Raw genomic sequence first — 20,040 nt, 5'->3', positions numbered from 1 at the left:
TTATTTTATTCGGTTTCTCTGCAAATTTGTCCCAAAAACCGACATCGACGCAACACCTACTCCACCCACCCCAAGCGAAGTGGTTGGCTATCCTCAGCGTTCCCCCTCTCGGGCTTGAGACTTTTGCATACGCAAGAGAAGAGAGACTTCCTGCATACGGAGAGAGAAGAGCAGAGAGACCAGACGGTCCAGAATCAAGCTCCAAGGATATTTTACGGCAGCCATTTTCTTTCCCACCTCAGGTTTTGGGTTTAATCCTCTTCTCAGAGTTTCAGGTTCGTTATTTAAAGTATGAACAGTCTCATATTCATAATATTCTAGGAATTGTAATCTTTTAGTTTAAATAATATTTATGTTTTTTTATAATTTTTAAAATTTTTTATTCTATTCATCTTCCTTATTTTTTGGGGGGATAAATTCGTTGGGTGTTTTAGAAAGAACACAAATGGAGTCGGCGGAGATTCATAACTTGTTGCTTTGTTCTTGTTTCTTATTCTGCTAAGGATTTGATACTGGCTGAGATTCTCTGTTCTATTGTTCGCGCAATTGATACTGCAAGGGCAATTTTTTTCGCTATTATTACTTAACGACTTGTGAGGAACTAGGGTAAGGGGGAGACGATGGAGAATTTTGTGTTTTGCTTTCTATAATTCAAGTTTTTCCCCTTCTACAGAGATGGCAAGGAGAGGGAAATCGGTTTTTCGGCGCAGTAGGAAGAGAAGAGTTCCTAGAGAGAAGGGTTCTGATGATTCAGATGAGGATTATGTGTTGGTAGGAGATGAAGAAAACGAGACGTCTGATGGAGAAGAGTTGGACGAAACTGTTGACTCGGAGGATATGTGTAGCAGCAGTGAAGAGTTTGAGGAGGAGAGAAAGCTTATTGGATTGAAACCCCAGAGGGCTGTTAGAGGTGGGGGGAAACAGCGAATTAAACGTTCAAGCATAAAAAGAAGAAATTCAGAGGATGATGAGGATTTTATACCTGATGGGATGATTCCTGTTAACGGAAGGCAAAGGGGGGCTGTTAGATCAAATCCAGTCAAGCGTTTTAGCAATAGTATCAAACGTTCTAGTAAGAGAACCAGAGCTTCAGTAGACTCTGATGATGGAAGTGAGGATTCTGATGATGATGACGACGAGGAAGATTTCGCTCCAGATGGGATTGATTTCTCGGAGGATGATGAAGATTATTTGGTCAGTAGGAGTGACGTGAGTAATTGTGGAAGGCAAAAGGCGACTGTTAGGTCAAATGCAACCAAGGGCTTTAAGCGTAGTATAAAAAGTTCCAGGAAGAGAAAAAGACCTTTAGCAAAATTTGATGATGAAAGTGAAGATTGTGATGATGACGATGAGGAGTTTACACCAGATGGGGTTGACTTTGCTTCTGATGATGAAGATCTTCTGGTCCGGGGAAGGAATAACACGAGTAAACGTGTTGTGCCCAAAAGGGTAATCCATAAAGGCCAGAGAAGGAAAAGTGAATCTAAGGCTGCAAAGAAGCCATTGAGAAAGAAAAGGAGAAGAACAAAGAGAAATTCAGCTTTGAGAAGGGTAGTAAGATCTGATGATGACTTCTTAGCTGAGGATAGGGTGGTAAAAGAAAAGACTAAGAAGAAGAAACCAAGAAGAACAAAGAAGAGAAAAACTACAATGTCGTATTTGGATTCTGAATGGACTCAATGTTCAGACCTTGAGTATACCATCTCTGAGGAAGAGAGGGAGGTGCTGAGAGAAGCTAGTATATTTTGTGGGAACTTGACACGTTCCTTGAGGAGTTCGTCTTTGTCAAAGCAACTCCAGGCTGATGGGACTAATAACCATCTCCAAAAGAGAAGGATGGGAGGAAAGGGGAAAGAGAAGGTGGAAGATTTAAAAATTGATGTTGGGAAACAAGTTTGTGGCATCTGCTTGTCTGAAGAAGGAAAGGGTACAGTTCGGGGAACATTGAACTGTTGTAATCATTACTTTTGTTACGGTTGCATATTAGAGTGGTCAAAGGTTGAAACTCGCTGCCCGCTTTGCAAAGAGAGGTTTGTCACAATTAGTAAACCTGCAAAATCCCTCTTAGGATTTGACCTAAGGAATGTGGTCTTACAGGTGCCAAAACGTGATCAGGTGCGTATTTTGCTATTCCTATGCACCAAGCTCTGAACTTGGTTACTATATGGTGATTTCTGAACTTTAGTGTTTCATCCATCAAGCATGCTGCTTAACCCCTTCTCACTCTTGTATTGAAAAAGTCCCAGCTTTAATCTTGTCTTGGTTCTTGAAGGAGCATTACTGCTAGGACTCTGAACTGAAATTAGAACACCTTGTCTATAGTCTACACAATAACGTGCAAAAAGAGAGAGGATAAAGAGGGGGGAGAGGGATGTTGGGGGTTGGGGCACTGTGATGACTTGGTTCTTCATTGTTCTGGATTTTGATTTTGGGCTGTTGTTATTTGCAGGTCTATCGGCCATCTGAAGAGGAAGTTAGGGGATATATTGATCCATATGAAAATGTAATTTGTGTTGAATGTCAGCTAGGTGGAGATGACAATCTTATGTTACTTTGTGATATCTGTGATTCTGCTGCACATAGCTATTGTGTTGGACTAGGACGGGAAGTACCTGAAGGTAATTGGTACTGTGAATGTTGCCGATCTTCTGATCTTGGATCTTCCAATTCATTAGTTCAAGATCCTGTATTTAGTCAGACTGCAAATAACAACTTAGCTATGGCACACTCTACTGGCGAAATCACTGTCGAAAATTCTGATTTTGTTTCCCAAAATTCGGTGTCTATACAACATCATTCTGATTCCCCAGGAACTGGGGTTTTCCCATCTCCTAGGCATGCTTTAGGAGGAGATTTTCAGGCTACATCTCCTGCGATTGGAAATGGTGCAACAACTTTGTCAGGAAGACGTAGAATAAGACATAGGGTACACAGCCTTCTTTCCAGCACGAGGATGAACGGAGGAACTGAAATGGCCAGCAGAACTAATGGGACTTCACAGGTTAATTTTGGAAGTGAATTTGGCAACTGCGAAAATGAGCTGGGAAAGGACAGTACTTCTTGTCCCCTGCAAGAGGTGGATGCCTCTGGTGCAAGTTTTGGTCATCTAGGTACACTTAACAATGAAGGCCCTAGTACTGCCACATTAAATGGTCCTTCTGGAGCATTATGTGTTGAGCATGCTGAAGTCGATGCAGCAGGTGTTGGGCAAATCCACCGGAGCAGCAGCACTGATGCTAATGTCTCTCACAGCATAAACGGTGACTTAGCTAGTTTTCACGCGGTAGAAGTTGCGGACGAACAGAAAGGGGCAAAACAACAGTTACAACCCATCGTGAGACACCATTTGAAGAAGTTGTCCCGATGCACACAAATAGGTATGTGTATCTTTGTAGCATTTCTGTTTCAGTGTATCTTCATTGTGCCTGGAATTCATTATATACCTGTTTTGAAACAAGCTTGTAACAGAGTGAGGAATGCATGGAGTGGTTAATGATCCAAATGCATAGCTTGAAAATTCAGTTTTGGATGCCAAATCTGGCGCTCTCAGAAAACAAGTTTGTTAGAGTTTTGGCCGAGGTGCACCCTCTTCTTGGTTGAAATCAAAACCAGATTTGGGTGGAAAGCATAAAATTACAGTATAATTATGAGATGTCAGAATGTAACTCACGGGACATCTTGTCTTGGAATCCTGAAAAAATGAGATATTACCAAGATCTCAGTTATCGTATTATGCCACAATCTAAATGTGCTGATGTGAACTAGGTTGACCCCTGTATAATTGGGTCCAAAAACTCAGGCCCAATTGGTGCACCAAAGGGCTAGCCAAACCCTTAGAGGGGTATTTTGGTCATTTTGACGAAGTTTGGGTGTCTTAGGTTTGGGTCCCATTGAGTCCAGTGTGTTGTATGGACCCTAGATCTATTTTTATTTTATTTATTTGAGAGTATTTGTATAGGTGAGATTCCTAGTTAGGTGGGAATCCCACAACTTGAGTCCAATCTCCTAATTGTTAGAACTCCAAATCTACTCTTAGAATTTGGGTTGGAGTCCTCTAGAGTTAGTTATTGAGTTTTCGGGGTCAAAATTAGAGTGAAGGATGGAGTCCCAGTTGGAATCTATTTTAAATTAAGATTCCTTTTGGATAATTAGGTGTTATTTCCTAGATGGTTTCTTTTTATTTGTGGTTGTTATTGAGTTGTAAAGGGGATCCCAGTCTATAATGGATTCCCTAGTTGAGTCAAGTTGGGTTTCCTTATTAGAGTCCAAGTCCTTTCCCTCCACTTGTAAGGCTATAGATAGCCCACCCTACTCCATTGTAAGACATGTTGAATTGAATAAAAAGAATCTGAATTTGAGGGAATGGAGTTGTGGTCTTCTTAGAAAGGCCACCACAGATTTTGAGAGTTTTTCTGCAATTATTCTTCATCTTGTTCATTTTCTTAAAGACTTGTGGCAGTCCAAGAACTTTCAAAATTCCAGCAGCCTTCAAGCGTTTTTCCTCCCCATCAGGTGAATACAACCCTAGCCCCTTCCCTACCCTTAGCCACCCCCTAAACACTGAAAGCCATAATCCTAATTCTGTTATCACCCCTTCTCTATTTTTCTGCAGTTTTCGGACTTTTCCTAGACCTAAAATTCAAGGCCAGATCTACAGCAATCTAACTGTCAGATATGTCCCAAACTTTAGGAACATCATCCCCCTAGCCCTAATGACCTTCCCTCCTAGTTTCAGCCCAATCTAACCAACCCAAACCCTAGTCTAACCCTAACCTTAGTTTCACTGAAACTTTCATGACTCTCAAACCCCTCAACCAAACCCTTAACCTTTTCTGTATCAGCATCTCCACCCCCTTTCCTACACTCAATCCCAGTCCCAATCAAATCCAAGAATCCCAAACCCTTTCGGACTTTTCAAACACATTGTAATCCATCTAGGATTGACCTAGCTTATTAGACGTGACCTGAAATTGTAAAACATCTAACAGCAGCCCCTTTCACGCCCAATTGAAACATTACAGCAGCATTCTTTAAGCCCTAAGTTATGTATTCAGATGTGGAATTCCAAAACAGCAGCTGCCGAACCTTGGTGTCACCCCTCCGAAGACCTGAACCCCTTATACCTAAACAGACCTATACCCATTTCCAGATCTGAAACTGGAGTAAAGCAAGGAGTTAGCTTCATCTGCACGGTATTTTGAGTAAAAACAGCTGCTGTCCACTGAGGTTTCAACCCAAGCCGCAAGGATTTAAACCCTAATATGCTGCTGGTTCTAACTGAGAGGGTCCTGGAAGGCTAACCCAGACCCTGGGTCACATCATGTGCACTGGACGGAGCTTGCTAACTTGCACGTTATATATCATACAGCTTATTTTGGAAACCTGAATTGTGAAATTCAAGTAGTTGTAACATTAGGGCTGTTGAATTTGTTAGAATCCTGCATTTACCATTAAACTCAATTTGTTTGAGTCATGAATTTGCCGTTAATCTGCTTTTAATGTATGAGAACTTCCAATTTAATTATAATGCAAAACACTAGAAAACCACTGCTTAATTATTGGTATGTCATGTCCATGCAAAGAACCATAAAAGTAACAATACGGCTATGTTACTTAACGCATTGTTGAACCTGTCATTTGGGAATCTGTTGATTTGGATTAGCTTTATTGAGTTATGCTTGCATGAGAAAATGGGAGGATGGAATTTTTATTGTGTGTATAGAATTAGAAGCAAGTGGTGCATTCAAGATATTGGCAACCTAAAATATTTACAGTTCTCTCCAATCATTGTTCAATTCAATTTTTAAATTTGTTTGGCAACCTTTTTAAATTTTGTTTAGTCCTTCAGAAAAGGGTAAATTCCATCTTCCATTCATCATAGTATATCTTCCCACAAGGATTTCATGTATTGGACTAGACAATTGATCCTCAGCTTAGAACATTAATATTCAGAAGTTTCACAGAACTTCAAATAGTTAAGATTCTGATTGTTTGCGGTGCTCTTGCTGGCATGAATAAGCCTATTTTGCATGGTTTTGTATTAGAAATTGAAATGAATGAACTGTTAATCCCCTCTTTTTCTTTCAATTTATAGATCGAGAAATTTTCAAGGACATCGCCAGGCGCTCCACCCACACCATTCTAGCTGCTTGTGGGCTTGACCACAGTAGGAGCATAGCCATCCCTGTGCAGCCACCATCAAGATGTTCCCATCTTGAGAGACAGAGCGAACCAACCAACCAGATGGAGAAGTGTTGCTCGTCTTGCTTCAATTCCTTTATATCTGAGGTAGTAAGGAGGATCATGGACATGAGATGCCAATCAGTAGGGTTCAGCAGATGATTGGTGATTCCATAGAAAGAATACTTCCCTGATTTGTTCAGTTCTTGCAGGGACTGCATTCTTTGTCTATTGTATTATTATTACTAATTTTTCTCCATTCTGAGGCTGAGAGGTCAAGATTAACCATGTAGCTCTAACAAAGGGTCATTGTACTGGGATTAGAATTGTATTGGGAAATTGTGCACTGAACTCCATTTTTCTCATTGAAACATAAAACTGAGTCCTTCTCAATGAAAAGAATAGAAACTCAAGAGAGATTATGTTGTGGGACAATGGTTTGTTTTTCAGATGTTCTCATGCATGATTATTAGTAAAACTGTGATCTAGGATTGTATGCTTAGATGATTTAGAGATCTTTTGGTACTTATAGAGCTGGATTTGTTGGTAGATAATATGATTGATTAAAAACGATAAAATAAATAGTTGCATGAGTACTAAGAATGTAAGAGATATTTTACTGAAATGTAATATGTGAACTTGGATTACAATTTCTATTTCTAAATATTTGGATGGTTTACGACGATGTCACCTTCGAGCTTGTACAGGAAGCGTTCAAGGAGGATTCACCTGTTCAGGTTTTTGAAATAGAATCTCCACATGAATGTGTAGTGTGCAAGACTGAAGGTAGCATTATAGATGCGAGGTGATCCGAATTTTAATTGAAGAATTCGTTAGTGTAACTTCCAGTTCATCGGTAGCAGTGAAACTGCATTGGCAAAGAAGCTGCAATGGTGAAAGAAGAGAGAGCAGTCATACTGTCTCAACAGAGAGCATGTTTCAAGCACTTCAACTGTAACATATGCATGAGCTTGCACTGTTAATTAGTTGTTTAAGGTATTGGGAATTTTGAAGTCACTAGCGCTTTTATATATCAACATTAGGAGAAGATGAAGAGGGAATCATCCAGGAGTCGGTATCAACCCTGACAAATCCTCAAAAAAAAAAAAACTTGGGTGGGACTGGGGCCCACATCGATTAAAAATAATAAAGGAAATTTAAAAATGGGACCTCCCGTGAGTCCTATATGGGTCCACTCTGATTTGTGGTGAAAAAGCATTACAAAAATAGTATATGCTCCTCCTCACGGGGAGGTAATCCGGACTTATTGCTAGCACCACTCCATCTCCAATAGGAAAAAGAGTCCGGATCGTCTCTTTCAACGGCTGCTGACCACAAATTATAGGGAGGGCCTACCGGGCTAGGGTGATTTTTTTTAAGTATTTTATTATTTTTTACTTTGAAACCTCACATAATTTGTGGTTGTAATGCCATATGATCCATACCCTAGAAAAAGAGAAAATTTTCAGATTATTCACAAAGTTCAGTGAACAGAAAAAGGCAATTTGGAAAATGGTGAGGTGAGGTTTTCAACAAAAAGAAAAAAGAAGAGGTGAGGAGTTTAATCCTCTCTCATTCGTTGCATGATAAATTTTAAAGGTAGAAACTTCAATCTTCCTCCCCGACCTACCCCAACCTAGCCTTATTATGACCTTGAGCAACCGATTTGATAATGTATATGAATATAGTCCCAGTCGTTAAATATTATCCTGTTGCCCTATGTAGTTTGGTTTTATTACCTTCGATTTTTACAAATTTGCAGTTGCCCCCTTTGTTCTAATGGTATAAAGTAGCCGTTAAGTTTGGATATGTAATGTCTATTTTTCTTTCATTAAAATTAAAAAATAAAAAGATGATACTATCTTCTTTTATAAAAAATAGAGTAAATACCAAATTTACCCCTATTTTTAAATTTCGTTCATTTATAAAAACCAGAGATTTTATTTATGTTGGGGATGAGAGTATTACAAAATATACCGTAGGCAAACCAAACCTATGACCTCTCCATTGAGAATGTTGATTTTACCAACTTAACAACCTGCGATGGTAATGCAAGATATGTTTCGTTAAAACAACAATTCAAGGTCATTTTAATTATGTGTGATAGTCATGCAATTTTGGCATGCATGAAATATTGCTATAAGTACAAATTAAGTCCAATATTATCTAGATACACATTTTTCTCCTTTACTTTGCCTCACATTCTCAATCTAAATGTAGCTGTGAGAATAATATGAAAATGAACTTTAATGATAAATTTTCGAATACAAGAACTGAGACATTGGAGAAAACTAATTGTTCAGCAATTTGATTCTAACTTTGCTCTTGAACTGTAACAGATGATTTTCATTATTTGATAATGGATCAGTCGATATGGTTATGAATCAACAACAATTGATGTATCGAAGCCAGAGAATCGAACAACTAATGTACGAAGCAGGTTCAACTCATTTTCTCTACTAACCTCTCTAGGGAATTAGTATGACATTTCAAATTTGAAGCTTCTCCAGATCTCAATCTCTAATCGAATTCCCACTCGAGGTCGATATTAGGATTGAGGATAGCTAGAATCTATTAAAAACAGCTTCAGATAATTCTCAATGTAGATTTTTTATCTTTTAATTTCTAAAGATGGATTACATGACATCTCTAGCGCTTGTAGCATCAATCATTCTTCTCTGTTCACTTCTAAGAGAGAGATTTACTTTTTTACTACGGTATAACAGCGTGTTCATTTTAGTCCCTCGTCGATGAACTGCCAAAACTGAACAAAGAAAACAAGCTTATAAATAAGGGAAGGCTGTGCTTGATGAACATACTTACCTGGACAAGGTCGATGGCTGATCAACAAGGGTCATGGCCTATGTTGGTGACCTCCATTGCACTTGGGAGGGGTGCCCGCCTAACATCTCCCCAAGTGGGAGATTGTACGTCATAATTTGTGGCAGCGAAGTACGCGTTCGCGCGGCCCCTACCAATTTTAGTCATTGAAGAATAAAATTTTGTCATTGTAATTCAATGTTCCCATAAATAATTTAAATAAGAATACACAAATAATAAAATTGAATAAAACTAATGTCATTCTTCCAAATGGTTTCTGAATTTTTGTTCTCATCAAATAGTAATTCCCAATAACTATTGCCAAATTCTAAGTCCCACTTCTAGCTTCCCTCGGTGATTCACAAGTAGTAGTCTTGCAGGTTGATAGGTTGCCTTCTTATCTCGTGGACTTTCTGCAAGAGGTGAAACTAGAGACAATATGCTATGTGTGGGAGTGGTGGCTAAAGTGGTCTCTTCCGCTGCCAAGTCAATTGTTGGCCTATCAATCATGATCCTCATAAAAGAACGGAAATGTTTTCCTTTTCATTCCAATCCCTTTCGTCTTCGGTAACCACCGCTATCGCTTGCGTAATTTCCTAAGCATCCTCCCATGTTGCCAATGGTGCTACCAATACCGATTGGCTAGGCGGCACATTTAGTAGGGGTGATACAAGACTTTTAAGCTTTGTAGAGCCGGCACCAGTAATGGTAGCATCATCGGCAACGCCGGAATATGCCAAGGAACTCACGCCAATGAGTGGTGGTTACCAAAGACGGAAGGGATTGGAATGAAAAGAAAAACCGGTTTCAATTAAGTTCGAGTTCGATTCATATGTTTGGATTAGCCCATTAAACTAACTGTAGATTCACTTCTTTTCTCATTTTTTTGGTAAAAAATAAGTAAACTTCATTATATAAATTGTTCAAGCCAGGAAATCTGGACAATAACAAAGAGGAATTAATCATGAACATTGGTGGAGTATGCCACCAAGATCTAGAAAGAGCCAAATTAACACCGAGCTCCTTTGGCCAGAAAATCAACCAAGAGGTTGGAGCTCCTAGGAACATAGCAAAACAAAACATAATTGAAAACAAGCCTAAAAACCTCTGATACAATTTCAATCAAGGTAAGACTGAAAACCTCTTAAAGCTAAAACCGTTGGCAAACAATCTGAGTTAATCCTTAGATAATTCCCAAAAAGTATCCTAAAATCAAACTGTCCCTGACAGCTTCAAGTTCCAGAACTATTGCCAATAAATCATATCCCTCTTTATATTTAAGCTGTAGATTCACTTAAATGGATGAATTTGCGTAGCTTTTAATTTGTCGGGGTCGCTTCCTGGCTGGCTGGCTTTGGCTGGCTTTGGCTGGCTTCTTTTTCCCTTTCGGTCTTAAAGAAACTAGTGTCTCCACAAAAGTAGCAAAGGAACAGAAATTGACTCTATCACTGCAACAACGTGGACTACTCTTCATTTTTGTTATCTTTTGGGTTTCTGTATTGTACAAAATTGGCTTTGTATCCTCCTGTGATGCACCAGCCATCAACAAAATTTCATGACCGTCCTTGAAAAACCCTCTAGAAGATACGAAGAACATGTTTATGATAGTTTCAGGCAAGAGAGATTTCATCTTAAAAACTTTGGTCCAGGATTCCCTCACTCCATACTCTTTCATTACCCATAACTCGATCGAATGCCCTCCCATTGATACAGTGAGATACCCTCCTAGATACCCAAGGCAAAGCCACATGCCTGGCTGATAGAAAGGCAACCGCGGCATCTCTTGGAACACTTCTTCGTGTAAATCGAAAGACAACATTACATAAGGGCCCATGTCATCGTCTTTATGATCTTCACCTCTTGCTCTAAAGGCCAGCCAATGAACAAATCCACCCACACAAATGGATGTTTTATAACCAGGAATCCTAATCCCATAAGGAAAATGATGACAAATGTGTCTCCACTCATGAGAGTCATCACTAACTGTATATACCGTGACCGATGCCGATGCCGATGCCGATACTGTATCGTCATGCCGGTCAATGTCACTAATCCTCACCACTTTATATTCCTTGGTTATCGGATCAAGGCCCAACCCGTAGAATTTGGATCCTTCGTAAGTTCTTTCCTTTTGTTGTGGAAGTAGAAGGAATTCTCTGGTTGCTGGATTGAATAACCCTACGCTCAAGTCGTAACTGCTGCATGACATTCTAATAATGCTTAAGCAAACCAAGCCATCGTATGAGGCTTCCAACATAACAGATTGGAATCCCAATTCCTTGACGAGTAACTGATGACGATGATGATGATGATGTTGTTCTTCTCCTAATTCTCCTTTCATCTGATCAGTACTAGTTGTACTAGTAGTAGTGCTGAAACAAGATTCAATCTTTGAGGAGTAGAGGGAACCGAGGTTTTCCTCAAGCATGTGAGTTGGGTATGGGTTTTTCTCAGTTGATCGCTTCATGTGCTTAACAATGAAACTAGCATCGGTAAATAAACTTTTCCATGGTTTGGATACACACCTGAATCGCATCAAGGACTTCACTGGTAGTCTCGAAAGGATCTCTTCCGTTACTTCTGTTGGCAGTTCTGACGACGAGATTTCTTCCATTTATCTATCGCTCCTCCTCCTCGATCGAGTTTAATTTTCTTAATGGACGACGACGTGAGGAACTAGATCGATTTTGAGAAGATTTTCTCACACCCCAAATTCTGGGTTGCGATTTAATTGTATTTATAAAGATTGCATAAGGATTTCAAAAAGATAAGATAATTACAATTTGAATTTGAATTTGAGTTGTATGCATGGAGTGGTTTGTGAGTTTGGGCTAGCTAGAGTTTGACATGGATTACACTTCCTGAATAAAACAAGTGAGAAACAAAAACTTTCCTGAATAAGTCTAACGAGGGATCGGTCTCCTATATGGATGGGAAGAGAGTTATCTACACATTCACGTCTTTCTTTTCAGTGATCAACTGCTTCCTCTTCCTTTTTTATTCTCATCATCTTACAGTGATCAGATCCTCACTCCAAAAGTCCGCATCCAAGAGAGTACACCCTGCTTTAGTGCTAAAACTACAGTTTACCACTACAAAATTAATAAGGTTGCTCATAATTTTTTATGTGAACAACCATAATGTCCTTAAGAATAGTGTAATGACTGGATTACCATTCCAAACAAAATTCTTACAACTCTTAGACGACGATTTTCTTCATACACCTCACTGAAAACCACAACACCCCCTCCCCTTGCTGGAAATCATCCACTATCTTTCCTTGCGCCCTAAACCCTAATGAATTGAGTCAAGCTCTTTAATGTATTTTCTACTAGGCTGGTCCAATCTAGTTATCTATACACTAGAGTAAACCCTATTAGGCACATAACATATTCATTTTTTAGATCTAAGGTTCATTTGCTAACTCATGCATACCTCTACTTCATTCTAAAGAGAATTAAAACCCATGACCTCTTCAATAAGAGGTGATCATCATTGCCGCTAACAACTACCCTATGATGGTAGATTTTTCATCTTTTATTACTAGAACAAAAAAAAAACTTTCACTTGAAATGTAAAAGAATCAACCTTCAAATTGTTGGTGAACAACAAGAGGGAAGCTACCATAATGATGGTTTGCCAATGTAAGTATGTAACCTCACAATATAATAATACCATTAAGGTAAGTGAAGCCAAGACAATAAAATTAAAAGCAAATTACATAGCACCCGCTATTACCTCTTAAATTACTTGGCATCCACCCTCAAAATTACAAGTTACCCATAGTTACGTTTTCAATTGAATGGATGTGTAAAATGACCAAAAAACTCTTATATTTAAAGCATTTATAATGATCTACCCAACCCCTAGGTAGGCTCTCTTCACCCATATTTTACTTCTACCTCTCACTCTCTCTCTCTATTTTAATATAATAAAATAATTCAGAGGGTGGGACTCCCAGTGGGCCTTATAAGGACACACACAATATGTGTAGCAAAAAAACATTAGTATTTCTCCAAACAAAAGATGATCTAGGCTTTCATTCGTCGAGCCCCCACGTGTTGAATCATGGTTCCACCCTGCGGCGACCACCGCCGTCTCTCTCTCTCTCCCCCACATTGTTAAATATTAAGTAGGCTCAGTTGATGTAACCTATAAAGATGAAATGCAAATACTGAGACAAGCATGCCTTTCTCGGCCTCTTGGCTAAATCATGTGTAGCATCTGTTCTTATCAGTTGAGTATCTAATAGAATGACCCACATGATATTAAATCATTTTTTCTTGGGGGAGAGCCCACTACAGTAGCTTGCTTCTGGGGTCCTCGTGCGTCGCCCATGTGTTGCACTACTGCAAGGGCCTGGCTCACCCCTACCAATCAATACTTAGTTGAACATGTTAACATAAAACATGCAAAGGCAAGGCGGACATTTTTTGGCATTTTTTAATCAAATTTTGCTCCTTAACTGTTACAGGGTTTCTGCATTTGCAGCAACAGACCAACAACTGATCTATCTGGTAGAGACTCTAAAGCAGTTTCTAACTCATTTTCTCTACGAACCTCCAGCCTTTTCCGATTCTGCTTCCACTTTGCCTGCCATCCAGTGCCAGTGGATCTTCTTCACCTGGCTGCTGGCTATTATTCTAACTTTCCAACTGGGAACCCAAACGAATAGATTTATTACCGGCTGCCTCTGTATCATTTAGTCTTAAGGGTACAAGATATGGTGTTTTGTTTTAGCCCCACATCGATGAGCTGCGAAAGTAGACAAAGAAAACAGGTATAAATAAGGGAAGGCTGTGCTTGAGAAACATACTTACCTGGACGGGGTCGATGGCTGATCAAGAAGGGCCATGGCCTAGGTTGGTGACCTCCATTGCACTTGGGAGGGGTGTCCGCCTAACATCTCCCCAAGTGGGAGAGTGTACGTCATAATTTGTGGCAGAGGGGGTACGCGTTCGCGCGGCCCCTACCATACTTGAGTCATTCAAATGATTTTTATGTTTGGCATTTCGTCAAACGTTTAGTTTGCATTGGCGTTTTCTTCACTCTCAGTGAAGGATTTTCCGTCTTCTAAATAGCGTTGGTGCTCTTTTTGAATTGAAGTTTTCGTGGATAGGATGTTCTGGCAAGTTTCTTCTGATCTGAGTGTTAAAATCATGTTGTATCTTCGTTCTTAATTTTGTACCATAATTGATTTCTGGATTTATTATCTGTTTGATTGATTTATTTTTCCAAATGTTTGCTTCCCCGCAATTGAATTAAATGATAGTTTGGTGCAAAATTGCTTTATTAATTTACGGGTTTAAACAGTCTCTGCAATTCTATCAAGTGATCATAAACTCGCAGATATATCTCTCCTTTTGGAAATATTTTTGGGCCAGTTTATCGATTTCAAAAAAAAAAAAAATTTGATTTCCAGATTATACTCATGGCGTTGCGTGGCTTCTATGTCTACACTGGAAATTTGGTTCAAGATTAAGAACGTTCAACTCCTCTCATTACTGTTGAATAGTGGACAGCTCATATGCTATATCTGTTCGTTGGGTTGCAGTATTTTAATTTAAGAGACATTTGGTTTCATATATATATATTAATACAATGATGAGAAGTTTTTGCGAACTCGTTTGAAGATGTGGGCCTTCTTCCTTACTACTTTGGAAAACCTAGCAACATCTGTGTTAGCGTTTTTGGTGGCAACATGTCGTATCATTTAGCCTTTAGGTTTTCAAGGGTGTGGTTAAACGAATGTGGTTCAACACCTTTTCAGATCCTTCCACCATACATTTGGAAGGGGATGTCATTTTGGCAAATAAAATGTATGATGATGGAGTTAAGAAACACAATTTGGAGAAAATGTTTTCAATAAATGAAATAAAGATGTACAATAGTATATATATAAACAAACTATCCGTAACTAGTCATGTACAAAATGTGAAGAGACAATATACCCTTACATCCCCAAAGAACTGGGCCCGGCCATGAGGCCCAGTTTGGTACATAATGCTAAAAACTCTCGCCGTGGCAAAGGCTTGGTAAAGAAATCCGCAAGTTGTTGAGTAGAAGAAACAAACTGAGTACGCAAATGACCTAGGGCCACCTTCTCCCGCACAAAAGGATATTCCAACTCAATATGTTTCGTCCGTACATGAAACACCGGATTAACTGACATATGAAGAGCACTCAAATCATCACAATATAAGATAGCAGGAGTAGGCTGTGGAACACCAATATCACAGAGAAGAAAGGTAAACCAAGTCAACTCCGCCATAGGAGAAGCCATAGCTCGATACTCCGCCTCGGTACTAAAACGAGACACATTTGGCTGCTTTTTGGACTAAGGCGAGATAATATATTATATTCTTGCCCTAAACTAGGGCCAAGGGCGGGTCTAGAATTACTCTCTGGCCCGCACAACCTATCTTGGCCCGTCCCTGATTTTGGCCTTGATTCTATCCCTGATCTTGGCCCTGATTCTTGCCCTGATCTTGGCCCCGATTCTGACCCTGATCTTGGCCCTGATCCTAGTCCTGATATTGGCCTTAATCTTGGCCTTGATCTAGGCCCATGATTTTGGCCCTGATTTGAGTCTGGACCCTCCACCCATATGAAGAGGAATTAATTATAATCCACATGGGTGAATATTTGATATCTATCAAATTTTAAAAACATGATCATGTTTTGTTAAAAAATTAACAAAAATAAATTATATCTTCATTACCAATGTAGGAAGCATCCACCTAATTTTGGCCCAATCCTGACCTTAATTTTGGCTCTAATCTTAATGTTAATTTGATCATAATCATGTATTAGATTTTTACCCTAATCTTCACATTAACATTGATATAACTATAAGTCTTGACTTTGGCCTTCAGTCATTTTGATAATATTAGACTATGAGTTCACTTTTTATATTATTTTTAAGATAATTTTTATTTTTTGAATTAAGTCATTTTTAGTTCCAAAAAATCATTGATTTTATTTTGGACTAAGGCGAGATAATATATTATAAATAATAAAATCTAGTATCTAGAAAATTAATATCTAACAAATCTACACCCCAACTTCTCATCATGAATATTGACATCTTTCTTTTGCCTCCAATGTGATATTTCAGAGAAAAAAAAACTTATTAAGGACATATAGCTATGTTTGTAACTAAAATATAATTTTCTTTAATTATGAAAAAAAATATCAATATCAAATTATCCTTGATTTATTTGTTAACAAAGTTTTGAATATGTTTTTTTTTTTTTTTTTTTTTTTTTTTTTTGAATAAGGATATCAATGGGAGGGGTTTTCAATTTCCATCATCAAAGCAATGAGAAATTTTCAGAGATCAATATAGAATTATGAGTATGAATTTATTTATGTTTAAAGCAACACTATCAACTTATTGAATATTTTATCATTTTGTATGACCTTGAATCATCTTATATTTCTATGAATTTTATTTTTAGTTTACTTATGATACTTTTATTTTTATTACTATTTTTTTTATGAATTTACATTTGTTATTTTAGGTCCAAGAATATGACTAATTAAGGCTAAGGCCAAGATAGGGTCAATCAGGGCCAGGGACAAGGCTAATTAGGGCCAGGGACAAGGTCAATTAGGGCTAATCAAGGCCAATCAGGGCCAGTCAAGGTCATGGCCAATTAGGCCCAACCCGACCCAATTAGGGCCAATTAGGGCGGGAATGGGCTTGGCTTGACCCTGTAGGGCTTAAGGCCAGGGACAATAACCTTTGGCCCCTAACTAGGGTCAGGGTGGGAATGGGCTCTGATTAGAACATATAGGGCTAGGGTTGGGATTGAAAAAGTCCGACCCAGCCCGGCCTAGTTGCAGCCCTAGACAGAGCTTGTCCATATAGCCAAGCCCATTTAATTGAGATTAGGAGAGTTTTTGCTGTTCTGATTCATGGTTGCTACTTCCTAGATACTTTTCCTATTTGTATTTCTACATTAAATGATGCAACAAATGAAGAACTAATATTAAGGTTCAGGGATGCACAAATTTCACTTTGGAAAAGCCACTCTCTACGAGCAAACCTCATGAGAATTGCTCTTAGAGAACCAGATTTTTCCAGGACATGAATTTCATTGCTAAGCTCGAAAGATAACCTTAGGAGAAGTGATAAGAAATGATGCATAACTCAGGCCTTAAATTTGGTAACAAGAAAAATTAAAGGGGCCATCGATGAGATCCCCTCAAACCCTTCATTCATCCCTCTGGCATGGACATTGAAAAGCTTGCTCTGAATGATAAATTCAATCTCTCCAATCATTGTTCGATTCAATTTTTAGAAATTTGTTTAGTAACCTTTTTAATTAAATTTTGTTTAGTCCTTGCTTCAGAAAAGGGTAAATTCCATCTTCCCGCAAGGATTTCATGTATTGGACTAGACTGTTGATCCTCAGCTTAGAACATTAATATTCAGAAGTTGCACAGAACTTCAAATAGTTAAGATTCCAATTGTTTGCTGTGCTCTTGCTGGCATGAATAAGCCTATTTTGCATGGTTTTGTATGAGAAATTGAAATGAATAAACTGTTCCTTCACCTCTTTTTCTTTCAATTTATAGACCGTGAAGTTTTCAAGGACATCGCCAGACGCTCCACCCACACCATTCTAGCTGCTTGTGGGCTTGACCACAGTAGGAGCATGGCCATCCCTGTGCAGCCACCATCAAGATGTCCCCATCTTGAGAGACTAAGCGAACCAACCAACCAGATGGAGAAGTGTTGCTCGTCTTGCTTCAATTCCTTTATATTTGAGGTGCTAAGGAGGATCATGAACATGAGGTGCCAATCAGTAGGGTTCAGCAGATGATTGGTGATTCTATAGAAAGAATACTTCCCTGGTTTGTTCAGTTCTTGCAGGGACTGCATTCTTTGTCTATTGTATTATTATTACAAAATTTTCTTCCATTCTGAGGCTGAGAGGTCAAGATTAACTATATATGTAGCTCAAACAAAGGGTCATTGTACTGGGATTAGTATTGTATTGGGAAATTGTGCACTGATGAACTCCATTTTTATCATTGAGACATAAAAGTGAGTCCTTCTCAATTAAAAGAATAGAAACTCAAGAGAAATTATGTTGTGGGACAATGGTTTGCTTTTCAGATGTTCTTATTCATGATTATTAATAAAACTGTGATCTAGGATTGTATGCAAGAAATTCTTATATGATTTGGAGATCTTTTGGCACTAATTCAGCTGGATTTGTTGGAAGATAGTTAATATGATTGATTAAAAACGATAAAATAAAAAGTTGCATGAGTACTAAGAATGTAAGAGATATTTTACTGAAATGTAATATGTGAATTTGGATTACAATTTCTATTTCTAAATATTTGGATGGTTTACGACGAGGTCGCCTTCGAGCTTGTACAGGAAGCGTTCAAGGAGGATTCACCTGTTCAGGTTTTTGAAATAGAATCTCCACATGAATGTGTAGTGTGCAAGACTGAAGGTAGCATTATAGATGCGAGGTGATCCGAATTTTAATTGAAGAATTCGTTAGTGTAACTTCCAGTTCATCGGTAGCAGTGAAACTGCATTGGCAAAGAAGCTGCAATGGTGAAAGAAGAGAGAGCAGTCATACTGGCTCAACAGAGAGCATGTTTCAAGCACTTCAACCGTAACATACAGATGAGATTGCACTTTCAGTTGTCTAAGGTATTGGGAATTTTGAAGTCACTAGCGCTTTTATATAGGGAATCATCCAGGAGTCCGGATCAACCCTGACAAATCCTCAAAAAAAAAAAAAAAAAAAAAAAAAAAAAAACTTGGGTTGGACCGGGGACCACACCGATTAAAAATAATAAAGGTAATTTAAAAATGGGACCTCCCGTGAGTCCTATATGGGTTCACTCTGATTTGTGGTGAAAACGTAAAAAAAAAAACTGTTGGGTGGGACTAGGGCCACAACTGATTAGTTTTGTATTTTATATTCTTGTATTTGTATGACACTATATATATGGGACCTCCCGTGAGGAAATTTAAAAATGGGACTTCCCGTGAGTCCTATATGGGTCCACTCTAATTTGTGGTGAAAAAGCCTTACAAAAATAGTATATGCTCCTCCTCACCGGGAGGTAATCCGGACTTATCGCTGGCACCACTCCATCCCCAATAGGAAAAAGAGTCCGGATCGTCTCTTTCAACGGCTGCTGACCACGAATTATAGGGGGGCCTACAGGGCTAGGGTGATTTTTTTTAATATGTTTTATTGTTTTTTACTTGTAAGCCTCACATAATTTGTGGTTGTAACTCCATATGATCCACACCCTAGAAAAACAGAAAAATTTCAGATTAATCACAAAGTTCAGTGAATAGAAAAAGGCAATTTGGAAAATGGTGAGGTGAGGTTTTCAACAAAAAGGAAAAAAGAAGAGGTGAGGAGTTTAATCCTCTCTCATTCGTTGCATGATAAATTTTAAAGGTAGAAACATCAATCTTCCTCTCCGACCTACCCAACCTAGCCTTATTATGACCTTGAGCAACCGATTTGATAATGTATATGAATATAGTCCCCGTTAAATATTATCCTGTTGCCCTATATAGTTTGGTTTTATTACCATCAAACTTCGATTTTTACAAATTTGCAGTTGCCCCCCGTTCTAATGGTATAAAGTGATGTTAAGTTTGGATATGTAATGTCTATTTTTCTTTCATTAAAATTAAAAAATAAAAAGATGGTACTATCCTCATTTATAAAAAATAAAGTAAATACCAAATTTATCCCTATTTTTAAATTTCATTCATTTATAAAAATCAGAGATTTTATTTATGTTGGGGATGAGAGTATTACAAAATATACCGTAGGCAGACCAAACCTATGACCTCTCCATTGAGAGTGTTGATTTTACCAACTTAACAACCTGCGATGGTAATGCAAGATATGTTTCGTTAAAACAACAATTCAAGGTCATTTTAATTATGTGTGATAGTCATGCAATTTTGGCATGCATGAAATATTGCTATAAGTACAAATTAAATCCAATATTATCTAGATACACATTTTTCTCCTTTAC

At 38.4% G+C, this 20,040-nt stretch overlaps 2 protein-coding genes and 3 non-coding genes across 6 annotated transcripts; 4 read left to right on the top strand and 1 right to left on the bottom strand.

Annotated features, from left to right (window-relative positions):
* LOC149019581 (uncharacterized) lies at window positions 1-7,169 on the top strand. 2 transcript variants are annotated; one of them, XM_089153555.1, is made up of 4 exons: window positions 1-275; window positions 674-2,115; window positions 2,450-3,377; window positions 6,095-7,169. In XM_089153555.1, the coding sequence occupies exons 2-4, from the start codon at window positions 676-678 to the stop codon at window positions 6,340-6,342; spliced, it is 2,616 nt and encodes an 871-aa protein (XP_089009681.1). In that variant the 5' UTR covers window positions 1-275; window positions 674-675; the 3' UTR covers window positions 6,343-7,169. The 2 variants fall into 2 exon arrangements, with proteins under 2 accessions (XP_089009681.1, XP_089009682.1); XM_089153556.1 differs by lacking the exon at window positions 1-275 and having other exon boundaries at window positions 285-2,115.
* A 1,826-nt stretch (window positions 7,170-8,995) lies between these two features.
* On the top strand, window positions 8,996-9,155 carry LOC149019580 (U1 spliceosomal RNA). The gene has a single exon (XR_016173212.1). It is a non-coding gene; the product is annotated as a U1 spliceosomal RNA (small nuclear RNA).
* A 1,139-nt stretch (window positions 9,156-10,294) lies between these two features.
* LOC149019579 (F-box/kelch-repeat protein At3g23880-like) lies at window positions 10,295-11,614 on the bottom strand. The gene has a single exon (XM_089154110.1). The coding sequence runs from the start codon at window positions 11,612-11,614 to the stop codon at window positions 10,295-10,297; it is 1,320 nt and encodes a 439-aa protein (XP_089010236.1).
* A 1,571-nt stretch (window positions 11,615-13,185) lies between these two features.
* On the top strand, window positions 13,186-13,373 carry LOC149019578 (U2 spliceosomal RNA). The gene has a single exon (XR_016173313.1). It is a non-coding gene; the product is annotated as a U2 spliceosomal RNA (small nuclear RNA).
* Window positions 13,374-13,812: 439 nt separating this feature from the next.
* On the top strand, window positions 13,813-13,972 carry LOC149019577 (U1 spliceosomal RNA). Its single transcript, XR_016173318.1, has one exon. It is a non-coding gene; the product is annotated as a U1 spliceosomal RNA (small nuclear RNA).
* The last annotated feature ends 6,068 nt before the right edge of the window (window positions 13,973-20,040 follow it).

This window comes from Hakea prostrata, chromosome 4 (assembly GCF_041222555.1).
Source record: "Hakea prostrata isolate BN-2017 chromosome 4, UWA_Hpros_2, whole genome shotgun sequence".
NCBI lineage: Eukaryota > Viridiplantae > Streptophyta > Magnoliopsida > Proteales > Proteaceae > Hakea > Hakea prostrata.
This window is presented reverse-complemented; position numbering and strand designations above follow the sequence as displayed.

Excerpts from the sequence above, each read along its gene's own strand:
- LOC149019581 (XM_089153555.1), top strand. The coding sequence starts at position 676 with ATGGCAAGGAGAGGGAAATCGGTTTTTCGGCGCAGTAGGAAGAGAAGA. Across the intron at positions 2,116-2,449 it reads AGGTGCCAAAACGTGATCAG|GTCTATCGGCCATCTGAAGA; the intron begins GTGCGTATTTTG and ends TGTTATTTGCAG. Across the intron at positions 3,378-6,094 it reads GTCCCGATGCACACAAATAG|ATCGAGAAATTTTCAAGGAC; the intron begins GTATGTGTATCT and ends TTCAATTTATAG.
- LOC149019579 (XM_089154110.1), bottom strand. The coding sequence starts at position 11,614 with ATGGAAGAAATCTCGTCGTCAGAACTGCCAACAGAAGTAACGGAAGAG.